Source organism: Gopherus evgoodei, chromosome 11 (assembly GCF_007399415.2).
Source record: "Gopherus evgoodei ecotype Sinaloan lineage chromosome 11, rGopEvg1_v1.p, whole genome shotgun sequence".
Classification (NCBI taxonomy): Eukaryota; Metazoa; Chordata; order Testudines; family Testudinidae; genus Gopherus; species Gopherus evgoodei.
This window is the reverse complement of record NC_044332.1, coordinates 11,334,120-11,361,557: the sequence shown is the minus strand read 5'-3', so window position 1 is coordinate 11,361,557 and position 27,438 is coordinate 11,334,120. Positions and strand designations below refer to the sequence as shown.

Genomic DNA, 27,438 nt, shown 5'->3' with positions numbered 1-27,438 from the left:
AGCATCCAGCAGCTCCCTTTGACTTGAACTTTGGGCATCCATTTTTTTATTAGACCATGGTATCCAACTGAGTTTGTATGTCAATAGTACAGCACTTCGCCTTGTTGTAACAGAATGATTAAGTTCAGTAATATCTGTTTTGATAGCTTGCTATAATGAAACCCAACTGGCTGCTGTCTCCATTTAATCAATAGGAATTAGTAACTGTAAGGATAAATGTATATATTAATTAAAAAATTAATTAGCATTAGCAGCATTGCCAAAACAAAAATCAGTGGATGGAAGTTGGCAATGTATTCATTTTATTACAGTGGTTGGCATATTGAAGACTCCTCCTTACTCAAAAATACTAAGAAGAAAGATGGTAAAATCTGAAATAATTTGTTGGGGAGAAGGATTGATAATTCTGTAGCAAGCTGCATAATTTAAGTCAAAGATGTTTTGTTGAAAGACTCTTCAGTCCTGGTGTGTAGTAGTGATTTTCATTTGATATGAGTTGTATCTGAAGAGAGAAAGCATTTTGAAGATATTCTATAGGGCTGTCAATTGCAGTTAACTCATGATTAACTAAAAAAATTAATTGCTCTTTTGGTCACTGTTAATCAACAAGAGAACACCAATTGAAATTTATTATAAATATTTTTGGGTGTTTTTCTACATTTTCAAATGTATTGATTTCAATTACAACACAGAATATGAAGTGTACAGTTTGTGTGGCTTGTGTACTAATGTTCTGCATTGAGGCAGCTGGGGATGCTGCTTGAGGGGGTGGGGAAGATCAGCCTCAGCCCCAGCCTGTCCTCATAGTCTTTAGACCCATCATATTATTGAAGCCTGACATATTTTGTTTGGTCCTGGTCATTTGCAGTGACTCCTGCAGCATCCTGCAGACAGCAGGAGAGCCCAGATCGTCAGCCTCTGACCATCTCCTTTTCCATTCCAGGAGTCTCTCCTATGCCTCTTACACTATAACTCACCCCCCTGCTCAAAGCAGGACCAATCCTCAGACAGATTTTTGCCCCAGATCCCTAAATGTCCCCCTCAAGGATTGAACTCTCAACTCTGGGTTTAGCAGGCCTGTCAGGGTTCCTTCCTAGCTCTGAACTCTAGGGTACAGATGTGGGGACCTACGTAAAAACCCCCTAAACTTATTTCTACCAGTTTAGGTTAAAACCTGCTACGCTGCCACCAGCAAGTGATTTAACTAGAAACAGGGAAAGAACCAATTGGAGTTCCTCTTCCCCCAAAATATCCCCCAAGCCCTTACACCCCCTTTCCTGGGGAGGCTTGAGAATAAACTCCTAACCAATTGATTACAAAGTGATCAAAGACCCAAATCCCTGGGTCTTTGGGCATGGAAAAATCAGTCAGGTTCTTAAAAGAAGGATTTTATTAAAAAGAAAATGTAAAAATCATCTCTCTAAAATCAGAATAGAAAATAGCTTTACAGGGTAATCAGATTCAGAGAGCCCAGAGGAATCCCTCTAGCATTAGTTCAGAGTTACAACAAAACAGGGATAGCCTCCCTCTAGCAAAGGTAAAATGCACAAGCTGTGAAAATAAAGATAAACCTAACATGCCTTGCCTGGCTGTTACTTACAAGTCTGAAATATGAGAGACTTGTTCAGAAAGGTTTGGAGAACATGGATTGATGTCCAGTCCCTCTTAGTCCCAAGAACAAACACCACTAAAACAAAGAGCACAAACAAAAGCCTCCACTCCCCCACCCCCTGCCGCAAGATTTGAAAGTATCTTGTCCCCTTATTGGTCCTTTTGGGTCAGGTGTCTGCCAGATTACCTGAGCTTCTTAACCCTTTACAGGTAAAAGGATTTTGGTGTCTCTGGCCAGGAGGGATTTTATAGTATTGTATACAGGAGGGTTGTTATCCTTCCCTTTTTGGTTATGACAAGGCCAATGCTCAAACCATTGAGCTATCCCTCCCTCTCTTTCTCCCCCCACCCTCCAACACAGCCAGCCCATGTATTGTCTACTTTGAATAAAAAATCTGTAGCACTGAGGCTCAGAGCTGAGGTCATCTGACTTGGGATCATGGAGCTTGGGCTGTAGGACCAAAAATATTGGTGTGTAGGTGTTCAGGCTTGGGCTGGACTCTGGGCACTAAGACCTTCTCCCTCTTGCAGGATCTCAAAGCCCAACCTGAGCCTCAGGAGGGTGAGTCAGCTGACCTTGGCCAGCTGAGGCCATACCACAGGTCTTTTACTGTAGTGTAGACATAGCTTGTAAGATGTCTCTATGGGCATCTGCTCAACAGGAAGCTTAACAAAGAGACAGAAGTAGTCCTGGCAGCACAACATCATGAGTAAGGCTGAGTGTCTGTCACAGAGATCATGGAAGTCATAGATTCTGTGACTTTCTGTGACCTCCATGACTTCTGCAGCAGCCAATGTGGCTGATCCCAAGGCTGCCCAAGCAGCTGGCTCTGGGGCCAGCCACTCAGGCAGCCTGGGGGCCCCGGGCAGCTCCCCACAGGGCCCTCTCACATATCAACCAGGGCAGCTGGCCCCAGGGACTGCCTGAGCAGCGGCTGTTGTGTCTGGCCCCGGGGACCAGCCAGGGAGCAGCAGCCCTGGGTCCCCCAGCTAAGATTTAGTCAGGGGTATTTACATTAGAGATCATGGACAGTGAATTTTTGTTTATTCCTGTCCATGGAGGAATTGGGAAGTATTGTGGACAATATTTTGGAACAAGAACATAAGAACAGCCATACCGGGTCAGACCAAAGTTTTATCTAGTCCAGTATATTGTCTTCCAACGGTGGACAATGCTAGGTGCTCCAGAGGGAATGAACAGAACACGTAATGTTCAAGTGATCCATCCCCTGTCGCCCATTCCCAGCTTCTGGCAAACAGAGGCTAGGGAAACTATCCCTGCCCATCCTGGCTAATAGCCATTGATGGACCTGTCCTCCGCAAATTTATCTAGTTCTTTATTTAGCCCTATTATGGTCTTGGCCTTCACAACATCCTCTGGCAAGGAGTTCCACACATTGACTGTGCGTTATGTGAAGAAATATTTATTTTTGTTTGTTTGTTTTTTTAAACCTGCTGCCTATTAATTTCATTTGATGACCCCTAGTTCTTGTATTATGAGAAGGATTAAATAATGCTTCCTTATTTACTTTTTCTAGACCTCTGTCATATCCCACCTTAGTCATCTCTCTTCCAAGCTGAAAAGTTCCAATCTTATTTATCTTTCCTCATATTGAAGCTGTTTCAAACCCCTGTTTATTTTGTTTCCCTTTTCTGAACCTTTTCCAATTCCAATACACCTTTTTTGAGATGGGGTGGCGCATCTGCATGCATTCAAGATGTGGATGTACCATGGATTTATTTAGAGATGATATGATATTTTTGTCTTATTATCTGTCGCTTTCTTAATGATTTCCCAACATTCCCAACAGTGGTTTTTTGACCGCCACTGCACATTGAGTGAATGTTTTCAGAGAACTATCCACAATGACACCAAGATCCTTCTTGAGTGGTAACAGCTAATTTAGACCCCATCATTTTGTATGCATAGTTGGGATTATGTTTTCCAATGTGCATTACTTTGCATTTATTAACATTGAATTCCATCTGACATTTTGTTGCCCGATCATCCAGTTTTGAGAGATCCCTTTGTAACTCTTCACAGTCTGCTTTGGACTTAACTGTCTTGAATAGTTTTGTATGATCTGCAAATTTTTCCACCTCACTGCTTACCCCTTTTTCCAGATCATTTATGAATATGTTGAATAGTACTGGTCCCAGTACAGATCCCTGGGGGATACCGCTATTAACCTCTCTCCATTCTTTTAACTTATCGTTCCGTGAGAGGACCTTCCCTCTTATCCCATGATAGCTTACTTTGCTTAAGAGCCTTTGAGGCCCTTGTCAAAGGCTTTGTGAAAATCTAAGTACGCTATATCCGCTGGATTCCCCTTGTTCACATGCTTGCTAACAGAACTCTTTAGATACTTTTATAAAGTACCAAGACATGTAACATTTTTCTGTTTTTTGAAGGAATATTTACCTCAAACAGTTATGGGGAAAGGGGGAGAAAGCAAGAGAGTGGGGGAAAAAGAAGAACACTACGGAAAGTTGGGAAGCCACAACCTCATTTTTAGGCTCTACGGTGGAAAAATATTAAACATAAAAACAATATCCTTTGGTTTTCTTACAATCATGTTGCAAAGCCCAAACTTTTTTCCATTGAAGATATTTTAAATATAAGGAAATACCATAGTTTCTCAGAAACCACTTTGACAAAATTCCTTGAGTTTTTAATCAATCAGTAGCATCTGAATTTTCAATCTACCATTGACCCGCTTTGCAGTATTTTCAGGGCTGAATTACTTAGGCCTGGTCTTTTTGTACTGGTCTGATTTTAGTTAAGTGTGATTTTTTTTCTTTTTAATTAAACCAAATTAGTTATACTTTAAAGATCCTTTAGATGGTAAAGCGTTTTCCCTTCCTATATGGGTATAAACTATACCTCTGTAAGCATCTGTATATCAATATAACCACACCAAGGAGATTGTACTGCTTTAACTATATCTATATAGTTGTTACTGCCAAGTCTTCATAAAGTGGGTCTTGCAGATGGATTTCTTCATCAGCTCGGAGTAGGTGCTCTATGCAGAGGTGTTTAAGTGGAAGAAAGCATGAAAGCCAGCAAGGTTAGAGATGTAAGGCTGACAGTAAAATAACATATTTTAAAAAGAGATGGTGCAAGTATAATGGAATATTTCAGTGATGTTGTGATTATCATAATCTATGTAATGATGACTAGACTGTATCTTCTTTGTGCTCATTTAACATTTCTCTTTTTTCTTTAATTGTTTATGTTGTGTTTCTTTAATAGATGAGGGTTATTACCAAGGAGGAAAATTTCAGTTTGAAATTGAAGTTCCTGATGCCTATAACATGGTGGTGAGTATTTAAGTTATTTTTCTCAGTTGAGATAAGGTGAATTAAGTAATATCTTTTATTGGACCAACTTCTGCTGTGTCAGAGACAAGCTTACACAGAGCTCTTCTTTGTGTTGTGATTTGCATTTTCTATAAATAATGGAATTTCAGACAACTCTGAGTTTTGCTATGTTGTAGGTAAGAATCTCCCATATCTAGTGATGTCACCAATTTTATACTTCTGTGGCTAAAGTTTCATAGGAATGTTCCTTTAAAGATGAAAAGATCTGTTTTGGAGGCTATTTCTGTTTGCAGCAGTCTGGAATAGCCTACTCAGGAGTACAGACTAGAAGTTACACCAGTCTTCACACAGCGCACAGTCAACCTGAGGAACTCCTTGTCTGAGGAGGTTGTGAAAGCTAGGACTATAACAGCGTTTAAAAGAGAACTGGATAAATTCATGGAGGATAAGTCCATTAATGGCTATTAGCCAGGATGGGCAAGGAATGGTGTCCCTAGACTCTATTTGTCAGAGGGTGGAGCTGGATGGCAGGAGAGAGATCACTTGAACATTACCTGTTAGATTCACTCCCTCTGGGTCACCTGGCATTGGCCACTGTCAGTTGGCAGGATACTGGGCTAGATGGACCTTTTGGTCTGACCCAGTATATCCATTCTTATGCTCAGTCACATGTGAAACTCTCCCTGCGAATTCCTCCCATTCTCTCTGCCTTCTTATGTTTAATGGATGCTTAAGCATTCCTGTAGAAGAAGAATGAAAGTGTCTCCTTTCCAAGGTTGTCAAACTGGTGCACTTAAGTCAGGAGGTTCATTTATGATGTTTAACTCCCTTGAAAAGGATCAGTGATGACCCGAAGCATATGAACAGTGACATTTCTCACTTACTCTTACGTGCTTTATTGGTTCTCTCCTATTTACTTACTATAGCAGTGTTTAAGTTCATGTCCCAGAAAATAAAACACAGTGGAAATTTTGGCTAAACTTGTTTTAAAAAAATATGTTTTGGTTGCTAAATGCAGCACACTTCTTGTAGGTAGGTATGGAGTTTGGCTGGGCATGTATTGCATTTAAACAATTTGCCCTTTACCAGCCTCAACATTTTTTGTAATTCATGATTTTAGTCTTGATTCTGCATGGATCAGTTTTACATAGAAAGCCTAGCACGTTGGCTACTCATCCTGATTGGGGACTCCAGATGCTACTGTAATACAAACAAATATTCCACATTCTTAGTGCTTTCAGCTGAGATTAATTGTCAGAGAACCCTGATCTAATGAATCTAATTTGAAGTGAAAGAAGATCAAAGAATTCTTCTATTTTCTTGTTCTATTAAAAAATGGCTTGGTTCTCTTGATTTGCCATTGCTAAGTAGCAGATTTTGTGTGTTGTGACCATTCAAGGTGACATAGAGTATAGGATCATGACTGAAGGGCTGTCTGAAGGCTTGGCACTGACACTGAACTATTTTGGGATAGGGTCCAAGCATTCCAGCCCTTTAGATTTTCTCCAGGACCAAGATTTGGGTATAAAGCATCATTTTAAGGAGCTGTGCATGCCATAGAACTAACAGGCTTCAGTATTTTCCTCTGTGCCAAAAATATCTGCTTCAGACTCGGTGCTTAATTTGGTGTCTCTCTAGCATTTTCCACTCCCTCTTCGTTGAGAGTGGAAGGGGAAGAGAGCTAGCTTTCCATTTCGAAATCCCTAAGTGTCCTTTTCCTCATTAAAGCGAGGAGTTTCCACAATCCTCTAGCCACAGAATAGGCACTGCAGAGGCAGTGAATTCCCACCACCTGTTCCCTTCACCTTATTCACAGGGAGCTGGAGTGAGCATTTAGAATGTGTCCTTAAAATTTTGAAGACCATGAAGACTTTGGATTAACGGACAGAGACCAATATATGAGACAAGTTACAGGAAGATTATTTCTGTGGAGCGATGTTATCAGAACCATTTTATATCTTGGCTGAGGACTTTATATAAAACTATGGGGAAATTGTTTAAAAAAAAAGTTACAATTGTTGCAATACATGATTTATTTGAAGTTTATGAAATGTAATGGCTAATTCCTGAAATGCAGTATGCCAGCTGGAGGAAATCAGTCGCTTGATGTGAAAAGTGAATATTGTAATATGGAGAATTTGGATGGAATAACTTGCTGTTGCTAATCTATTAGAATTCTTTGACTTACAAAACTAGAGCAATGAAGCTGTGTTTTGAAATCTGATTTTTTTTAAACGTGCATTTATCAACATGCGTTAAAAATGAGCTATAGCATCTGTTGGAGCTACATGTTGAATTGAGTTTAGTGATGTCACTGTAAAATAATACAAATCTGCATCAAGATTTAAAAACCCAAGAAATAGTCAAATGGAACAGTTATCCTCAGTACTTCTGTGAACATTTTAAAAATAGGAAATACTTCCCTTATCCAAAAAATTATTGAGAAGATGAAATCACATTGGAATGAATCTTTGCTCTTCCTCCATTTGTTTACAAAGCCAAAAACCTGAATATAACACTGAATGGGAAAGTAGCAATGTTACTGTAGTTTTATATCCTGTTCTGCTCAATTTAAACTGCTTCATAAGATAACTGCCAGATTAGCATTAGTACTTGGACTGAGATCACCCAAATTTAAATTTTAGCTTCCAGGAACCGTACAGTTCGTAATGATTTGCTGGTGATTTAACTTATCTGAAAGGACAGCATTGTAATCTGTTTGTTTGTTTATTTTGGCAGCCTCCAAAGGTAAAATGTTTGACTAGAATCTGGCATCCGAACATCACAGAGACGGGTGAAATCTGTTTAAGGTAGTTAACAGCCTTCTTTTATTGTTATTTCAAAGTTTTTGTAGCGATCATTACCCTGGTACGTAATTCTCACTTCAGCACCAGTAGACAGATCATGTCTCATACTTAAATTTGATCCTTCAAAGCAAAGGAAACTTCTTGAAAACATTTTAGACCATTGTGATACCAAACAGAATTGCTGAGTATGCTATCAGTTGTAAATCCAGATATATCCAAACTGCATTTCTGATTCAGAAGAAAAAAAGATCATAAAGGCATCCCAATCAAATATGCTATGGTGTCCGATATCCTTTTGAATCCACCTTCCAAAATATAACAGTGCCCTCTAATTATTCTGAACACAGTTCTTTAAAATTTCTCCCAGTCTGCAGAAGATTTTCTTCCCTGCAACATAAATTCCATTGAATAACATTGATTTCCTCTAAAAGAGATTTGCTTCTTGTAGAAGAGAGTTTTAAAATCCTAGTTCTGTGTGCTTTTGACTAAGACCTGGCTTTGCAACCATTTATCTAACTATCCAATTTAAAGGATTCTATATCATTGCATGCTTGCTATTGAGATCTCTTGCAGAAAAGAACAAATAAACTGTGAACTGGCCAAGCATGTTAATTTTTTCCTTTTCCATCTATAGTGTTGCTACTGGAGAGACATAAAGATTGAACCTGCATCAAATTAAAGGAGGTTTAGAATTTTCTTATGTCTAGAATCTTAAGAACCCATGTTCTTATTTAGCATATAATGTAACTATTTGCTTTTGATCTTACACTTTCACCATTTCCAGATAAAACCAAAGGTCATTTTTCCACAGTAGAAAAATACATAACCTCTATCTTTGTAATCGTTAATTTGAGGCAGAATTAACTTTAATAGCACCTTTCTTCTCCTAAGTCCTCTACTTGAAAAATTCCATCAATGTCCTCTCTAATAATTTAAAACCTTCTGAATCCTATTTCAAAACATCTCACACTTTAAACCTCTATTTAGTTTAAAGCCTAAAATATTTTAATTACTAGGAAACTGTTTAAATTTTCCAGGGGAAAAAATGGGTAGTATTTTAGTTGTTAGACAAAAATATTGGTTTTAGACAATAACAAACTACTGTACTCGATCATAAGCCGGTTTGTTTATAAGCCGACTCCCTCCTCATCCCCCAAGATGGCTAAGTAAAAATAGAAAAGATTTATTAACCCGTTCATAAGCTGACTCTGTAATTCAGGGGTCAACAAACTTTGGCTCCCGGGCCATCAGGATAAGCTGTTGGTCGGCTGAGATGGTTTGTTTACCTCGAGCGTCTTCAGGCACGGAGGTAAACCTAAGTAAACAAAGTATCCTGACACATCAGCTGCTTACCCTGATGGGCCGGGACAGCAACTGGTAGGGAAATGTTTTGAGGGGGACAAGCTGGGAGCAAGGGGCGTAACCTGTGACCACCCCCCACATGACCTTATCCTTAGCCCAGGACCCCCACACTCTTCCCTTCCCACCTTATCTGGGGAGGGCCAGGGGAGGATGTCTCTGGCCTGGCTGGAGCTGTTACGGCAGGCTGGGCAGCACAGCTGCAGTCTGCACACCGTCCGGTCTGGCTCGCCGGAGGCCGCAGCATGTTCCAGTGGGCTGGGCCGGGTGGCACAGCTGCAGTGTGCACCGGCAGGCCGGGCGCGGCCACAGCCTGCTCTGGTGGGCAGGGCCGAGCAGCACAGCTGCAGCCTTGTCAGCCCCAGAGCTGCAGCTGCTTCAGAGGCTGAGGGGAGAGCAGCGTGGCCAGAAGCGGAGAGACATTTCCCTTCTGTCTCTGCTGGTTGTGCTGCCTCTCCTTCCTCCATCTGTTGGGGAGAGGGGCTGTGTCCCATTTCTCCCTCTCTATACCCGTTCATAAGTTGACACCCTTCTCTGATGCTTCCCTTTTTTACTAAAAAAAAATTCAGCTTATGAATGAGTATATACTGTAATTTTTTAAAAATAAATATTGCTTTTTGTTTGTAACCTAAATATTACAGCATGAGGACCCAATAGTGAATTGATTAGAAACTGATTATAAGGAAAAATCAAATGTGCAGCAAGTTTATCATTTTCCAAGCTCGTAGAAATGCAAAAAATAAATACAGCATAAACTGAAAATAATCAATTAATAAACCTGTTTTAAAATCCAAGATAGGGCTTATAACATATGGTAGATAAGGACATTAATTTAAGAAAACCCTGGTTTTCATAAAGCTGTGCTCTTTAAATTTAAAGTTTGTAATATCTTTATGCACCATATTGGGCAGAAGACTGATGTTTTAATAGGAAAGCTTGTCGTACCTTAAATATGGCATCCAGGCATATAGTCTAGTAAGCTACAAGGCATGTACAAACTATTGTTTCAAAAGCATGTTCTATCTTCTGTATTTCTAAGGAGTTAATTATCATCAAAGTGCTAAAGCATTTTTGTGTGTGCTTCTTACCATGCTGGTTCTATGCCTGTCGGAGTGGTCCATGGGAGGAATAAAGTGTGTGGTGGTGCTGCATGTCTTAGCAGTAGTGCGCATACATTTTACTTACAATAAACATTTGCTTACATAAATTGGCTTTGGAAATGCAGAGCTTTGCTCGCCAACGTGCAGCCTACCCCCACTCCTGTACCTCTGCCTCTCCACTGGATCTGCATACAGATGATAGTCCCAATCGTCAGCACAGTAAAGAACATGAAGAGTAGGACTTGAGTGTTGGCACTGAAATGTAGAATCACAACTTTATCATTAAAGATTCAAACTTTTTTAATCTGTGGAATAATTACAGAACAAGGAATGCTGAGGTGAGCTATCTACAATGTGGAGAAATGTTAGTTATTCCATGGGCATTTTTAACCTGTTTCCCTTCAAACAGTTAATTCAAGTCAGTCTGTGCAACAGCAGAACATATACAGAAGGACCATTCACGTAGACAACCTTAATGTAAAGATACAGGATTGCTAGTCATAAACTTAAGAGTTCAAATCTGCACAGTTTCTTCAGAAATCTACCAGGTACCAAAACCTTTGCACTTGATAACCTAGATGAATTTTTCATTCAAGCAATAGAGGGGTTGTTTTAGATTAAGTGGTCAGATTAAATAGTTTTTATATTATGTACCTTTGGAGGTGTTTTTCCAATATTTTTTGTTTTAATTAGTTATCCGTCAACATTAAAACCAATTGAATATTGGAACGTTGTAATTAGGCTGCTTTATGCAATATACAAGGAAGCGTAAGTCCTTTCGTTCTGAGTGTGCTAAAATCCCTGAATTGGTCTGATTGTGAAAGATTTTACTTTAAAAGCAAGAAATCTGTAATGTACTAAAGACTGATGAAGTTTTCAGGACTATCTTTAATTTTGATTAAATTTCAGCTAATCCAAATAGGAGAATACTATATTTTCTATGAGAGACAGTTATTTTGGCAAAGTTCAATATCAGAGAATTTGGTACTAGATTTGGAAACAAAAGACTACAATAACTACTGTTTTTTATGGATCTGATTCTCAATTTTTGTAAACATATTTTGTGTCTGCAGTGTTTTTTCAGGAAATAAAATTAATGTATATTAGGTACAAAATTATTCCTGATTTATTTTCTACTTAAAATACTTAACTAGCATTTTTTTTCAAACTTTAATTTCTGCTTCCTAAATAAATGTTTATATTATGGTATGTGATCATCATAAGAACATAAGAATGGACATTCTGGGTCAGACCAATGGTCTAGCCCAGTATCCTGTCTTCCATCAGTGGCCAATGCCAGATGCTTCAAATGGAATGAGCAGATCAGGGCAATTCTCAAATGATCCTTCCCCTGGTATCCAGTTCCAGGATCTGGCATTCAGAGACTTAGGGACACCTGGAGCATGGGATTGCATCCCTGACCATTTTGGCAAATGGCCATTGATGGATCTATCTGCTGTGAATGTATCTAATTGTTTTTTTAACCCAGTTATACCTTTTGGCCTTCACAATGTCCCCTGGCAAAAAGTTCCATAGGTTGACGGTACATTGTGTGAAGAAATACTCCCTTTTGTTTGCTTTAAACCTACTGCCTATTAATTTCATTGGGTGACCCCTGCGACGTCTGATGTGAAATCACACTTCCTTATTCACTTTCTCCATACCATTCGTGATTTTATAGATCTCTATCATATTCCACTTAGTCGTCTCTTTTCCATGTTGAACGGTCCCAGGTTTTTTATGGGAATTTTTTATGGAAGTCATTTGATACTGTTCATCATATTTATTGCCCTTGTCTGTAGTACCTTTTCCATTTCTAATATATCTTTTTTGAGATGGGGTGACCATAACTTCACGCTGTCTTCAAGCTGCGGGCGTACCATGGTTTTATATAATGACATTATAGTATTTTCTGTCTCCTTATCTATCCCTTGCCTAATGATTTGTAACATTCTGATAGATTTTTTGACTGCTGCTGCATATTAAGCAGATGTTTTCAGAGAACTTGGTGTAGAAAAAGTAAATAAGGAAGTGTTATTGACTCCTTCCCATAACACAAGAACTAGGGGTCACCCAATGAAATTAATAGGCAGCAAGTTTAAAGCATAAGGAAGTATTTTTTCACACAACACAGTCAATATGTGGAACTTCTTGCCAGAGGATGTTGCGAAGGTCAAGACTATAATAGGGTTCAAAAAAGTACTAGATAAATTCATGGAGGATAGGTCCATCAATGGCTATTAGCCAGGATGATGTCCCTAGCCTGTGTTTGTGAGAATGGGAATGGGAGACAGGGGATGGATCACTTGATTATCTGTTCTGTTCATTCCCTCTGGGGCACTTGGCATTGGCCGCTATCGGAAGACAGGATACTGGGCTAGATGGACCTTTGGATCTGATCCAGTAATGGCCGTTCTTATGTTCTTAACTAGCCACAATGACTCCAAAATCTTTCTTGAGTTGTAACAACTAATTTAGACCCTATCATTTTGTATGTACACTTAGGATTATGTTTTCCAATATGCATCTGATAGGAAACCATTCCATAATAAGAACCAAAAAACATGTAAAACTCACCTTAGCAAATTTTATAAAGATTTGGTTAGGAAAACTTAGAAATATTTTGAGGATTACTATGTTTTACTCAAATATTGAATAGCCTTCTTCATTGTGATGTTGCCTCCATTGATGCCAGCTTCTGGCATATTTCAGGAACCCTTAGGAATATACAATTTGTGGTTTGTTTCATGCTCCAATATACCTTTTTCTTGAACCTCTGCTGTACTTTTCTGATTTTTCTATTTGATCTCATCCACTTACTTTGTTGACCATTATTATTAATTGATACATTATATCAGAATGTCTGAGCCTGGAGATGAACAACACTCCAAGATCTTACTGTGTTTTGCATTTGCTTTTTCTGTTGTGGAATCAACTGGTCAACATTGTTGAAAGTGGTTCTTTTTTTCTCCCTGGAAATTGACTCTGATCTTAGCTTGAGAAACATTACTTCCAATGCTGAAAGGCAAATATCTAGATTTTTACAGAGACTCTAAACTGGTGTTCAGTTGTCAAAGAAGGTGTATATCACATGAAGTGAATCTTTTCTGAGGCTGATCTCTCAATCATATTTGTTTACTGGTGTAGGATGTAATTTTTATTTTATAAGCATTTTTTTGCAAATTCTTTTCAGATACTGTATATAAAGAAAGCTGTGCACACTTTGTTCACCCTGAACAACCAGACAACAGAGTGGGTCAGTGTGAACACTGGCATGTAACAAGGCTGTATTTTATCTTTTATTTTATTGTTGTTTGAGATTCCCATGGTCTGGGTACTGTAGAAGTGTATTAGCAACACAAACAGTTGTACAGCATGGGTAAATGTCAAATGCCCAGAAGACCTAGACTTTGCTGATATTGCATTACCCAGTGACATCTCCGAACAGTTACAAAGACAGCCCATCAAAAACCTCAGACCATGCAGGGCTTAGAATTAGCGATGGTAAAACAAACACCCTTGAAACCCAGACATCAAGTAGTAACATCACATTAGAATGCAAAAATATCAAGGAATCATCTATCTGGGCAGAACCATATTGGCCAATGGAGTCCTCAAGAAGGAATTGACATCAATGGTAGAAAAGGCATCCATAGCATTTACTAAACTTAACAACGTATAGAAATCAGATATATAGCACCAGAACAAAATGGAAAATTTTCAATTCAAATGTAATCTGTGCTAACATACAAGAGCTAGAGATGTTGTTGTTGTTGGGTATTGGTTGGAAAAACTTCATTACCAATGAAGAGATCTAAGAAATCACCAATCAGCGGCTTGTTTCCACCCTCAGAAGAAAGTAGTAGACATTTCGGGGGCATGTACTCCAGCTGCCAACACACAGACTCCCACATCAAGTTGTCAAGTGGAAACCAACCAGTGTGAGGAAACGAGGGCACCCAAAAGAAATCTTAAGAGAAATCTTTAGCTGGGAGGGCAGAACAGTCAATCTCAGTACCATAGAACAGATGGACGCAGTAGCAAATAGCAGAGGAATGGAAGAGACTAGTTTGCCTCCATGCACCAGCGTTAACCTGGAAAAGATGTGACGTAAATATATGCGCTTCACTGCTGCCAGAATTGGGTCACGTCTGTAGATAATTCTGAAAGTTAGTGAGTGCTAAGGATGGGTGGGCAAACTATGGGGGATTGCCACCCCTGTGGTGTTGCAGGCCCTGTGCTACAGGTGGAAGCGGACAGCACTACGTACCTGCGGCCCCTGGGGAGAGGGAGCAGAGGGTTCCATGCACTGCCCTCCCCTGCAGGTACCTCCCCCCGCACCTCCCATGGGCTGGGAACAGGAAACTGTGGCAAATGGGAGCTTTGGGGGAGGGCAGCACATGGAGCCCTCTGCCCCCTCTCCTGAGGGGCCGCACGGACATGGTGCCAGCTGCTTCTGGGAGCGGTACAGGGCCAGGGCAGGCAGAGAGCCCACCTTAGCCCTTCTGCGTGCCACTTCCACCCCGGAGCCACTCCATGTAAGCGGTGCTGGCAGAGCCTGCACCACGAACCCCTCTTGCACCCCAGCCCCCTTCCCTGAGCTCCCTCCTGCACCTCAACCCCCTGCCCTGAGTCCCCTACCGCACCCTGCACCATCCTGCATTCCAACCCCCTGTATACCCTGCACTCCAACCCTCTGCCCTGAGCCCCTTCCTGCACACCTCACTCCCTCCTGCACCAGCCCTACATTCATGGCCCTGCATGCAATTTCCCCACCCAGATGTGGCCCTCGCACCAAAAAGTTTGCCCACCCCTGGCTTAGGAGGAGCCATAGAGTAGGATTGATGGCTATTTTGATTTCAGAACCTTTGTTGGAAGTGGTACTTGACAATTTAAATGTAACTAAATTTTAAAGTGTACTTCTGTGAAATGAATAAATCTCCCTTTTTGTATTCAAGGAAAAACAGATAAGTGTGACACAGAAAATAAAATATACCATTTTTAAATTTAAAAATTCCAAATACACCTCTACCCCAATATAACACTGTCCTCGGAAGCCAAAAAATCTTACCACGTTATAGGTGAAACCATGTCATATTGAACTTCCTTTGATCTGCCGGAGTGAGGCCCCCTCACTCCCAGAGCACTGTTTTACCAGGTTATATCTGAATTCATGTTATATTGTGTCACATATCGGGGTAAAGGTGTATTAAAATGTGGACATGGGAGTTTCAACTCCGCTGTGATTGTGGATGGTCTGGCTTTATATACTAGTAAGGGTCCCAAATTTAGACAAAGGAAATTGGAGTATTTTTTTATCTTCCTCCCCCTCCACTCTTTGCGAAGGGCCTGCCTATTTGTAATCCATTTATTCCTGAGCAGCCCAGTCTCTCTTTCAGTCTGCATCCCCTGCAACCTGAAATTACATCTGTCAGTGACCCAGCCTATACTCATCCCAAAGTCCTGATGCGTCTGCATGGTTCACCCTACACCCTTCATGTTCCCTTCCCACTTCACTTTCTCCTGCTGTTCTTGGCAAGCATTCAGGTGTTTATTGTAATTACACATATGCAGTACCTGAGTGTTAATTGTGTGTGTAAGAGAGCTTTGGAAAGTTATCCTGTAGAAATGTTGCCAGAAGACTGTGGAGATAGGAGGTGTACTCACTAGGAATGTCTGCTTCCAGCTATTAAACTTAATGTTCACTGTATTGTTAACTTTTTAAAGTTAAGTGCATACCGTTGGTGTGTGTTCAGCAGGAAGATACTAAACATCATGCCTGGAAGGAAAGCTTGGTTTATGCAAGTCTGAAAGGAATTGCGAAGGGCTTGTCCACTAGTATACTAGTGTGAAGGTTCCTAAGTGTATAGCTTATTCCCCCAAATTAAATATCTCAACCAAACTAGAAGTTATACAGATTTAACTTAAAAACAGTTGGCTCTAACCAAAATAGTTACATTGGTACAAAAATTTTATTTAGATCATGGTGTAGTCTATTCCTCAGAGCTTTGAGTAACTTATTGGAACTAGTTTCAGAGTGGTAGCTGTGTGTTGTTTCTGCTGATACAGACTAGGAGTCCTTGTGGCAGTAGAGGTATAAATACACAGCATCTCCTGCTGATACTCTCACCTTCTTGAGGAGGGATAGCTCAGTGGTTTGAGCACTGGCCTGCTAAACACAAGGTTGTCAGCTCAATCCCTGAGGGGGGTCATTTAGGGATCTGGGGCAAAAATCTATCTGGGGATTGGTCCTGCTTTGAGCAGGGGGTGGGACTAGATGACCTCCTGAGGTCCCTTCCAACCCTGATGTTCTATGATTCATAGTCACAAAGACTTCAGAGAGAACGCCCTCCCAGCAGGTCCCCCCTGCTACCCCAATCTTTTAATAAGCTAAGGGGAATCAATTCAGTGGGCCTTTTTAACCAGAGATGTACTCATTCACACCCACTCTTGCTTATTCAGATCTTCTTCACATTGTCACTCCCTGTCAAGGTTTTTTCTCCCACTTTGAACTTTAGAGTACAAAAGTGGGGACCTGCATGAACACTTCTAAGCTTAATTACTAGCTTAAGATCTGGTAACGCTGCCACCAGCCAGAAATTCAGTGTCTGGCGCACTCCCAGTCCCCCCCCCCCCCGACTTTCCCCTCCCTGGGTTGCCTTGGGAGGCTTCACCAATTCCCTGGTGAACACAGATTTAAACTCCTTGGATCTTAAAACAAGGAGGAATTAACCATCCTCTCTCCTTTCCCCCCACCAATCCCTGGTGAGTTCAGACCCAATCCCCTTGGATCTTAAAACAAGGTAAATCAATCAGATTCTTAAAAAGAGAGCTTTTAATTAAAGAAAAAAAAGGTAAAAATTATCTCTGTAAAATCAGGATGGAAAATGCTTTACAGGATAGTCAGATTCATATAGACCAGAGGGACCCCCCCAGCCTTAGATTCAAAGTTACAGCAAACAGAGGTAAAAATCCTTCCAGCAAAAAGAAACATTCACAAGTTGAGAAAACAAACATAAGACTAATCCGCCTTGCCTGGCTATTACTTACAATTTTGACACATGAAAGACTGATTTAGAAAGATTTAGAGAGCCTGGATGTACATGTGGTCCCTCTTAGTCCCAAGAGCGAACAACGAAAAAAACAAAAAGCATAAACAAAGACTTCCCTCCACCAAGATTTGAAGTATCTTGTCCCCCTATTGGTCCTCTGGTCAGGTGTCAGCCAGGTTTACTGAGCTTCTTAACCCTTTACAGGTAAGAGAGACATTAACCCTTGACTATCTGTTGATGACACTCCTGCTCAGTTCTTTCACTATGGTCCCTTTCTCTTGTACTTCCCTGTCCCTTCCCCTCATGCTGCCCCATTTACCTGACCACAATACTTACACTGGTGCCAGATGTGGACTGGGAAGGTGAGAACAAATCTTCTCATGACTCCTAAGACTGTGACAGGAAAGGGGGTACCACTGGGATAGCAACTTTTTTCCCTAAAAGAAATAATCTGGAGCAATTGCCAACCCTTTCTTCTCCCCCATTATATTCTTTACCCTGTCCTCTATAGGCCTCTCTGATTTTTTTTCTTCCTCACATTTTGTTTCAGACCTTCCCCTATTTCTCCATTCTCTTCTTCTCTATGCTTTGTCCTTGTCCTTTGGGTTTTTTTTCTTTTTGTCACTCTCCTCCTGCTCTCCTTACCCACTCTGTCCCTTCATTTCTCCTTTCCTCATCCTTCTATCTGAGGTCTTAAATGCTCGCTTGGTCTCCAGTCCTTCCCCAGTTCTGTCATCCTCTTTTTGGGGCCCAGAATGGCCTAAGTGCCCTCTCCTGGCCCTGGGCCTTAGAGTAGCTTTTGTGGGATGAAACGTCCCTGGAGCAGCTCAAATAGCCGCTCGGCACATGGCACCTGCTTTCTGCTGCTTTGCACCTTGGCACTAGAAGTTGGGTTACACTTTGAGTCCCTCCTCCACTTCCTCCCCCCGTCCTTTGGAGGGATTGTAAACTCCAAGCACTTCAGTTGAATATAGTGATAGAGAGGCCTCAGTTCTGGAGGTGTAGGGGGAAATGACAGGTCAGCAAGCCTGGTTGGAAGTTCTCTGCCTGCTTAGATTCAGGCAAAGCAGGGAACTTAAAAGGTTTCATATATATCAGCTTCATGCTCCATATGCTGACACTACATCAGGGAGAGCAAATGGAGCCACTCTGTGGGCTGGAAAGGAGAGCTGTGTAAGATTAGACAGATATTTGTGTGTGCTGTCAGAGGTGTGAACCTTGGCCAGGACTGTTGTGGGGCTTTATATGTGACCAGTGAATCAACCTAGTTTGAAACTTGAAAACTGGCAAGTTTTTCCTATTCTTTTTCAGGCATTCTAATTATTTGTGTGAAATTTTCTTTTTAAAAATCATTCAATAACTCAAAGCACATTTTCAGCTAGACCCAACTACAAGCTCATGAAAGCTTTCGTGAGAAGCAGTGCTGCAGGGGATAAGAAAGCTTTCATAGCTTGTAGTTGGGTCTAGCTGAAAATGTGCTTTGAGTTATTGAATGATTTTTAAAAAGAAATTTCACACAAATAATTAGAATGCCTGGCTATGAACTTACCTGCTGTGTGACCTTGGGCAAGTCACTTCCTCTCCCAGAACCTCCATTTCTCCATCTCTAAAATGGGACTAATGATCCTTGCAGCCCTTTGTTAAAGCACTTTGAGATCTATAGATTAAGTACTTTCTGCTTTTTATATGTAAATTTATTTAATCCTGATTTTAAAGCACTGTCAATTATCTGAACAGGTTTGGAGACTGTCATATTTTAAAACAGAATTGGTCACCAGATCAACCTTGTCTGACCTCTTGTGTGTCATCGCCAACACCAGTACACTAAACCCAACAAGCGAAGTTGGACCAAAGTTTGACAGCTCGCAGGAGACTAGACTTTTTAAGTGCCACAGCCAGACGATAGGGGGAATTGAGATGCAACAGTGCCTGAGGTCCCGCAGACAAATGATGAAATGAGATATAGCAAGATAATCCTCAAGTGACCTGCACCGCACAATGCAGAGGAATGTGAAAAAAAACCCACGCTCTCTGCCAATCAGATCTGGGGGGAAGTTCCTTCCTGACGCCATATATGGTGATCTGTTTAGACCCTGAGCATGTGAGCAAGAACCAGCCAGCCAAGCACCTGTGAAACAGGGTAGTTGGTGTGACATCCAAACCCTGTCCCACCAATTAATTTTATTGCATTAATTTAGCAAAGTTTTATAAGGGCAGCAATACTAAAATCAAGCTAAAAATACCATTATCCTTTACGTACTCATAAAAATCGTTTTTCAGATCATTCATACTTTATTTTCCTGCTATAAGAATATACTCCTGGGGGAATTCTGCACCACTATGTAATGTAGAATTTGGTCAGAATTAATGCTCCCTGCAGAACTCCATTTTTTCCTGCAGAATTTTTGATTTCCACCAGAATGCTTCCTTTTGGAGGAAATCACAAATTTCAGCCACCCAGGCACAGCGGTGCTGCAGAAGAACCTCAGAGTTACAAACACCAGAGTTACGAACTGACCGGTCAACCCCACACCTTGTTTGGAACCGAAGTACGCAATCAGGCAGCAGGAGAGACAGAAAAAATAAAGCCAGTACAATACTGCATTAAACGTAAACTACTAAAAAAAAAAGGGGGAAAGCAGGATTTTTCTTCATAGTAAAGTTTCAAAGCCATATTAAGTCAATGTTCAGTTGTAAACTTTTGAAAGAATAACCGTAACATTTTGCTCAGAGTTGTGAACATTTCAGCGTTATGAACAATCTCCATTCCCGAGGTGTTTGTAACTCTCAGGTTCTACAGTAGTTTATTGTGCTATTGAAATAAATCTTGAATCATATGGTGATAGTTGAAAAATTTCTCTATATCAGGGCCTAGCAACGAGACTAGCACCAAGGCAACAGAAGGATGAAGGTAATTAGTGGAGTAGCACAGCTAGCAAGGATTCATGTTGCCTGGTGTCATTGCTAATGAATTTTAGGGAAAACATAGGGCATTTTATTACCGGTTAATTTCCTAATATACCTATACTTAGAATACTGGCTAATCACAAAGTGATTACGTTGTTACTACCGTATAGGAAAGCTTTGGTTACTGAATCATGTTGTTTATGCAGTCAACTCTATCAACTGTAATTTAGGGAGAGTTGAGGGGGTGGTGAGGGTGGTTAAGATTTTGTTGTGGTTTAGTTATGGATGACACCAGAGGCAGCTAAAATATGGCAAAGTAAAACACCAGTTCAGTTTCAGAAGTGAAAAGTAGAAACATATCTGTAGCAAGATGGTAGTAAATTGGCAGTATGTTTTATTGCCAAGTAGGCATGGGGCACTAGCCTTTTATCTCTGCAGATCTGAGGCCTGGTCTACACCTGAAAATTAGATAGACCTACCGACATTGCTCAGGACTGTGAAAAATGGTGTGCCTTGTGCAGCATAGTTAGATTGACCTAACCTGGTATAGATTCAACTAGGGCAACTGAAAAAGGCATCTCGGAGAGGTAGATTAACTACATTAGTAGAAGAACCCCTTCCGCTGATGTGCCACTATAGTATAGACTTGCCCTGAGTAGAAATTTGTTCCGTTCACAAATGAAAGCACATTTACTCTTACCCTTATCTCTATTTGAGTACATCACATAATTGCCAAATAGTCTGGCACAATTAAGAGGGGTCCAGGTGTTTTCAATGAAAGGCTAAAAATTATTCTAAAAATCTGTTCAACTGTTTTTCCTAATTATTCATCTTAAAACTAGGTGAAGTATTTAAATAATGGACTTCAGTACTAAACAAAAATGTACAGTTTGCACAGATTAATCTCTTCTATACCAGTAACTGCACACCACACCATAATAACTCTAGCTCAGGAACCAATCCATGCAACAAACCTCGATGCCAACTCTGCCCACATATCTACACCAGCGACACCATCACAGGACCTAACCAGATCAGCCACACCATCACTGGTTCATTCACCTGCACATCCACCAATGTAATATACGCCATCATATGCCAGCAATGCCCCTCTGCTATGTACATCGGCCAAACTGGACAGTCTCTACGGAAAAGGATAAATGGACACAAATCAGACATTAGGAATGGCAATATACAAAAACCTGTAGGAGAGCACTTCAACCTCCCTGGCCACACTATAGCAGACCTTAAGGTGGCCATCCTGCAGCTAAAAAACTTCAGGACCAGACTTCAAAGAGAAACTGCTGAGCTTCAGTTCATCTGCAAATTTGACACCATCAGCTCAGGATTGAACAAAGACTGTGAATGGCTTGCCAATTACAGAACCAGTTTCTCCTCTCTTGGTTTTCACACCTCAACTGCTAGAACAGGGCCTCATCCTCCCTGATTGAACTGACCTCGTTATCTCTAGCTTGCTTGCTAGCACACATATATATACCTGCCCCTGGATATTTCCATTACATGCATCTGAGGAAGTGGGTATTCGCCCACGAAAGCTTATGCTCCAAAACGTCTGTTAGTCTATAAGGTGCCACAGGATTCTTTGCTGCTTCTATACAGGGGTGGCTCTAGGCACCAGCAAAGCAAGCAGCTGCTTGAGGCAGCCCTTTGCAGGGGTGGCAGCTGGCAGGGATCCAGCAGGGGAGCTGAGAACCAACAGGGGGCCCTGGGAGCTGTAGTTCCTTGGTTAGCTCCCTGCCTATAGAGCCAGCCCTGGATCAGGAAAAGAACTATATTTCCCAGCATTCCCTTGGCCATTATCAATAGGAAAGGGAGGGAGAGAGAGTATGGTAGCTAAAACCTCATGCTGCAGCTTGCTGTGAATGGAGAGCTCACTGCTAGAGTGGGGTGGCACTGTGAATGGGGAACAAGTGTGCCAAAGAAGTAGAAGGCTTTGGCCCCGGTGTCCCCTTCAGAAGACATCCCCAGACTGGATGAGAGATACTGGTTTGAATTGAGTGGACCAAATGGACAGTGCCCCGCTCTATCTGAAGCCTAGCAAGGGAGGGGAGGCTCTGGACCTGGGCAGCTTTAGATACAGTACCAGGCACTTAGGAGGATTTCCACTTCTGAGCCATGGAAGCAGAAGTTGACTTTTCCTTTCCAGATTTAGCTAATATTCAGAAAGGGAATCTAGCACCTGCCTTCCAGATTTGATCACCTCAAAATTCAGGAGTGCTCAAGCTCAGTTTGGGCAGCTCTTCATTTCTCCCAGATCAAATATACTGATCCACTCTAATTTGCTGTAGAAAAAGTAGGATAAAATTGAGCAAGAAATGCTTCCCAGGGATTTTTAGAACTGGAATTGCTATTTTCAACAGCCATTGCCTGTTTTTGTAGTTTTATTTGTGTAAAAGGAAGACAGTGATATTGCATTGGCAAATTCCCCATAGAAACAAAGAGTGGGAATAAAAGAATAATAAAGGCACCTCAAATTTTCCTCATTTATGGAGAACAGACTTATAATATGCATCCAGATATCCTCCAGCCACACAAGCTGAAAATTGTTCCACTTTACTGCAGTTCTGTAACCATATGGGAACCAATCCTGTCTGTGTTCTGTGCGCATCCAAAATTCCTGCTGAATAACCTGCCTTGGGAGCGAGTTACCAGCAACCCAGGGCTGGGGTGGAAGGAGATGCAGGGGAGCCCAGGGCTGGGGTGGCAGGGAGGTGCGGGTGGGGAAAGGCCCAGGGCTGGGGCAGCAGGGGGCTTGGGGGGGGGGGAGCCCAGGGCTGGGGCAACAGGGGGGTGCCAAGGGGAGCAAGGGGCAGCCAACTCTTTTTTTTTTTTTTTTTTTTTTTTGCTTGGGGCAGCAAAAAACCTAGAGCCAGCCCTGCTTCTATCCATTATATGTAGGTATAGCAGAATTCAGCAATATGTAATTCATACAGCTGTTTCCACATAAATCCACATGGATTAGGTATATTGTGTGGGTTTTAGCACAAGTAGCTCATAAGGAATTTTTCTCATTTCCCCCTCTTATTCCTGCATTAACCAGTGTTTCTCAGCCAGAATATGTGACATCTGTGCTCTGGGATTCACACTGATGGCCTCTTTGCTACCAAGTGGAGTTAAGGTGTTGGGTTTGATTCGTAAAGCCTTAAAATGGCTTGGGTCCTCTCCTCTTGCAATATCACTTTTCTTCCAACCATAGTGCTACTGTTGATCAGCTGAGGCCCTGAAGATGGAGATTCCTTGGCATAAAAGAGGAGGAGTGGCCAACAAGGGATTGTATGATTCATTGGACTTTTACCTGGATTTTTTCATCTGGATTTGACACAGATTCATATTTCAAAATTATGGCTATTGCAAAATTCTAATATGTAAATTTTAGACAAACTTAAAGTCAGGTTTTTCCTATTCCTGATCAACAGGGGCACTGAAAATGAAGCTCTTTCAACATAAGGGATGCCGCTACTGGCAAAATGCATCTCCCCTTCCTCTGCCTTACCAGAAGCTGGGAATGGGCAACAGGGAACAGATCACTTGATGATTGCCTGTTCTGTTCATTCTCTCAAGGGCACCTGGCATTGGCCACTGTCGGTAGACAGGATACTGGGCTAGATGGACCTTTGGTCTGACCCAGTATGGCCACTTTTGTGGTCTCATGGAATAGCCTACATTTTGGTGAATCTCAGGGTGCTCTGCAGGGCTCACCAATTCACCCAGGCTACCTGTGAGAGGGACATACTAGAAACTGCTTGCTTGTTTTTATGTCTGTGTGTACAGTGGTTAAGAAGGGACATTGGTAGGCTTGTTATCTCATTTGTTATATCTATACATGCTTGATTGTATTTTTGTTTTCAGTTCTGTAAACCCCTGGATTTTTTTTACAGTTTTTTTCAGTTATGCTGTGAAGATGGGTAGGAGAGGAAGGGTAGGAGAGAGGTCCTGGAAGCCAAATTTAGGCTGCTAGGAAAGAGACTGAAATCCAGGACCTCTATGGTGGCATTCTCAGAAATGCTCCCAGTTCCACGCACAGGCCAGGTAGGCAGGCAGAGCTTCAGAGTCTCAATGCGTGGATGAGACGATGATGTGGAGAGGAGGGGTTTACGTTCATTAGGAACTGGGGAAACTTTTGGGATGTGGGGAGCCTATACAAGAGAGAGAGGCTCCACCTAAACCAAGTGGAACCAGACTGCTGGCACTAAACATTAAAAAGGTTGTGGAGCAGTTTTTAAACTAGGAGATGAGGGAAAGCCGACTGCTGCAGAGGAGCATGTGAATCGGACACAGACTTCTCTTAGGGGAGAGTCTGATGATAGGGAATCTCCAGGTTATAGTCAGGAACAGAGGACGGAAGAGGATAATGTAAGGGCCGGATCAGATGATAAACAGTCACATAAAAAAGAATTGTGCACATCAGAAAAGGGCAGACAAACAAACAGGGACAAGTTTTTAAAGTGCTTGTGCACAAATGCTACAAGTCTAAATAATATGGGTGAACTAGAGTGCCTTGTGATAAAGGAGGGTATGGATATAATAGGCATCACAGAAACCTAGTGAACTGACACAATGGCACACAATCATTCTGGGGTACAAAATATATCGGAAGGACAGAACAGGTCATGCAGGGGAGGAGTGGCACTATATGTGAAAGAAAATGTAGATTCAAATAAAGTAAAAATCTTAACCGAATCCACATGTTCCATAGAATCACTATGGATAGAAATTTCATGCTCTAATAAAAATATAACATTAGGGATCTATTATCGACCACCTGACCAAGACAGTGATAGTGATGATGAAATGCTAAGGGAAATTAGAGAGGCTATCAAAATTAAGAACCCAATAATAGTGGGGGATTTCAAATTATCCCCCTATTGACTGGGAACATTTCACTTCAGGACGAAATGCAGAGATGAAAATTTCTCGATACTTTAAATGACTGCTTCATGAAGCAGCTGGTAGGGGAACCCACAAGGGGGGAAGACAACTCTAGATTTAATCCTGAGTGGAGCGCAGGAGCTGGTCCAAGAGGTAACTATAGCAGGACCGCTTGGAAATAGTGACCATAATACAATAGCATTCAACATCCCTGTGGGGGGAAGAACACCTCAACAGCCCAACGCTGTGGCATTTAATTTCAAAAGAGGGAACTATACAAAAATGAGGGGGTTAGTTAAACAAAAGTTAAAAGGTACAGTGACTAAAGTGAAATCCCTGCAAGTTGCATGGGCCCTTTTTAAAGACACCATAATAAAGGCCCAACTTCAATGTATACTCCAAATTAAGAAATACGGTAAAAGAGCTAAAAAAGAGCCACCGTGGCTTAACAACCATGTAAAAGAAGCAGTGAGAGAGAAAAAGACTTCCTTTAAAAAGTGGAAGTCAAAGCCTAGTGAGGCAAACAGAAAGGAGCACAAACACTGCCAGCTTAAGTGCAAGAGTGTAATAAGAAAAGCCAAAGAGGAGTTTGAAGAACGACTTGCCAAAAACTCCAAAGGTAATAACAAAATGTTTTCTAAGTACATCAGAAGCAGGAAGCCTGCTAAACAACCAGTGGGGCCCCTTGACAATTGAAATACAAAAGGAGCGCTTAAAGACGATAAAGTCATTGCAGAAAAAATAAATGGATTCTTTGCTTCAGTCTTCATGGCTGAGGATGTTAGGGAGATTCCCAAACCTGAGCCGGCTTTTGTAGGTGACAAATCTGAGGAACTGTCACAGATTTAAGTGTCACTAGAGGAGGTTTTGGAATTAATTGATAAACTCAGCATCAACAAATCATCGGGACCAAATGGCATTCACCCAAGAGTTCTGAAAGAACTCAAATGTGAAGTTGCGGAACTATTAACTAAAGTTTGTAACCTGTCCTTTAAATCGGCTTTGGTACCCAATGACTGGAAGTTAACTAATGTAATGCCAATATTTAAAAAGGGCTCTAGAGGTGATCCCGGCAATTACAGACCGGTAAGTCTAACGTTGGTACCGGGCAAATTAGTCGAAACAATGGTTAAGAATAAAATTGTCAGGCACACAGAAAAACATAAACTGTTGAGCAATAGTCAACATGGCTTCTGTAAAGGGAAATCGTGTCTTACTAATCTATTAGAGTTCTTTGAAGGGGTCAACAAACATGTGGACAAGGGGGATCCAGTGGACATAGTGTACTTAGATTTCCAGAAAGCCTTTGACAAGGTCCCTCACCAAAGACTCTTATGTAAATTAAGCTGTTATGGGATAAAAGGGAAGGTCCTTTCATGCATTGAGAACTGGTTAAAAGATGGAACAAAGGGTAGGAATTAATGGTAAATTCTCAGAATGGAGAGGAGTAACTAATGGTGTTCCCCAAGGGTCAGTCCTAGGACCAATCCTATTCAATTTATTCATAAATGATCTGGAGAAAGGGGTAAACAGTGAGGTGGCAAAGTTTGCAGACGATACTAAACTACTCAGGATAGTAAAGACCAAAGCAGATTGTGAAGAACTTCAAAAATATCTCACAAAACTAAGTGATTGGGCAACAAAATGGTGGATGAAATTTAATGTGGATAAATGTAAAGTAATCCACATTGGAAAAAATAACCCCAACTATACATACAATATGATGGGAGCTAATTTAGCTACAACGAGTCAGGAAAAAGATCTTGGCATCATCGTGAATAGTTCTCTGAAGATGCCCACACAGTGTGCAGAGGCGGTCAGAAAACAAACAGGATGTTAGGAATCATTAAAAAGGGGATAGAGAATAAGACTGAGAATATATCATTGCCCTTATACAAATCCATGGTACGCCCACATCTCGAATACTGTGTACAGATGTGGTCTCCTCACCTCAAAAAAGATATTCTAGCACTAGAAAAAGAGAAAAGGGCAACTAAAATGATTAGGGATTTGGAGAGGGTCCCATGTGAGGAAAGATTAAAGAGGGTAGGCCTCTTTGGCTTGGAAAAGAGGAGACTAAGGGGGGATATGATAGAGATATGTAAAATCATGAGTGATGTGGAGAAAGTGAATAAGGAAAAGTTATTTACTTATTCCCGTAATACAAGAACTAGGGGTCTTGGGTAGGCCCACTGCTCAATGAGGAGGGGGTAACAGTAACGGGAGACTTGGAAATGGCAGAGATGCTTAATGACTTCTTTGTTTCGGTCTTCACTGAGAAGTCTGAAGGAATGTCTAGTATAGTGAATGCTTACGGGAAGAGGGTAGGTTTAGAAGAGAAAATAAGGAAAGAGCAAGTAAAAAATCACTTAGAAAAGTTAGATGCCTGCA

At 41.2% G+C, this 27,438-nt stretch overlaps 1 protein-coding gene across 3 annotated transcripts in view; it reads left to right on the top strand.

Annotated features, from left to right (window-relative positions):
- Nucleotides 1-27,438, top strand: part of UBE2F (ubiquitin conjugating enzyme E2 F (putative)) — a 145,405-nt gene that overhangs the window by 52,352 nt on the left and 65,615 nt on the right. For all 3 annotated transcript variants that reach the window (XM_030580077.1, XM_030580075.1, XM_030580076.1), the window contains 2 exons: nt 4,865-4,932; nt 7,672-7,742. In XM_030580077.1, the coding sequence (XP_030435937.1) occupies nt 4,865-4,932; nt 7,672-7,742 (139 nt within the window). The remainder of the gene's footprint in view (nt 1-4,864; nt 4,933-7,671; nt 7,743-27,438) is intronic.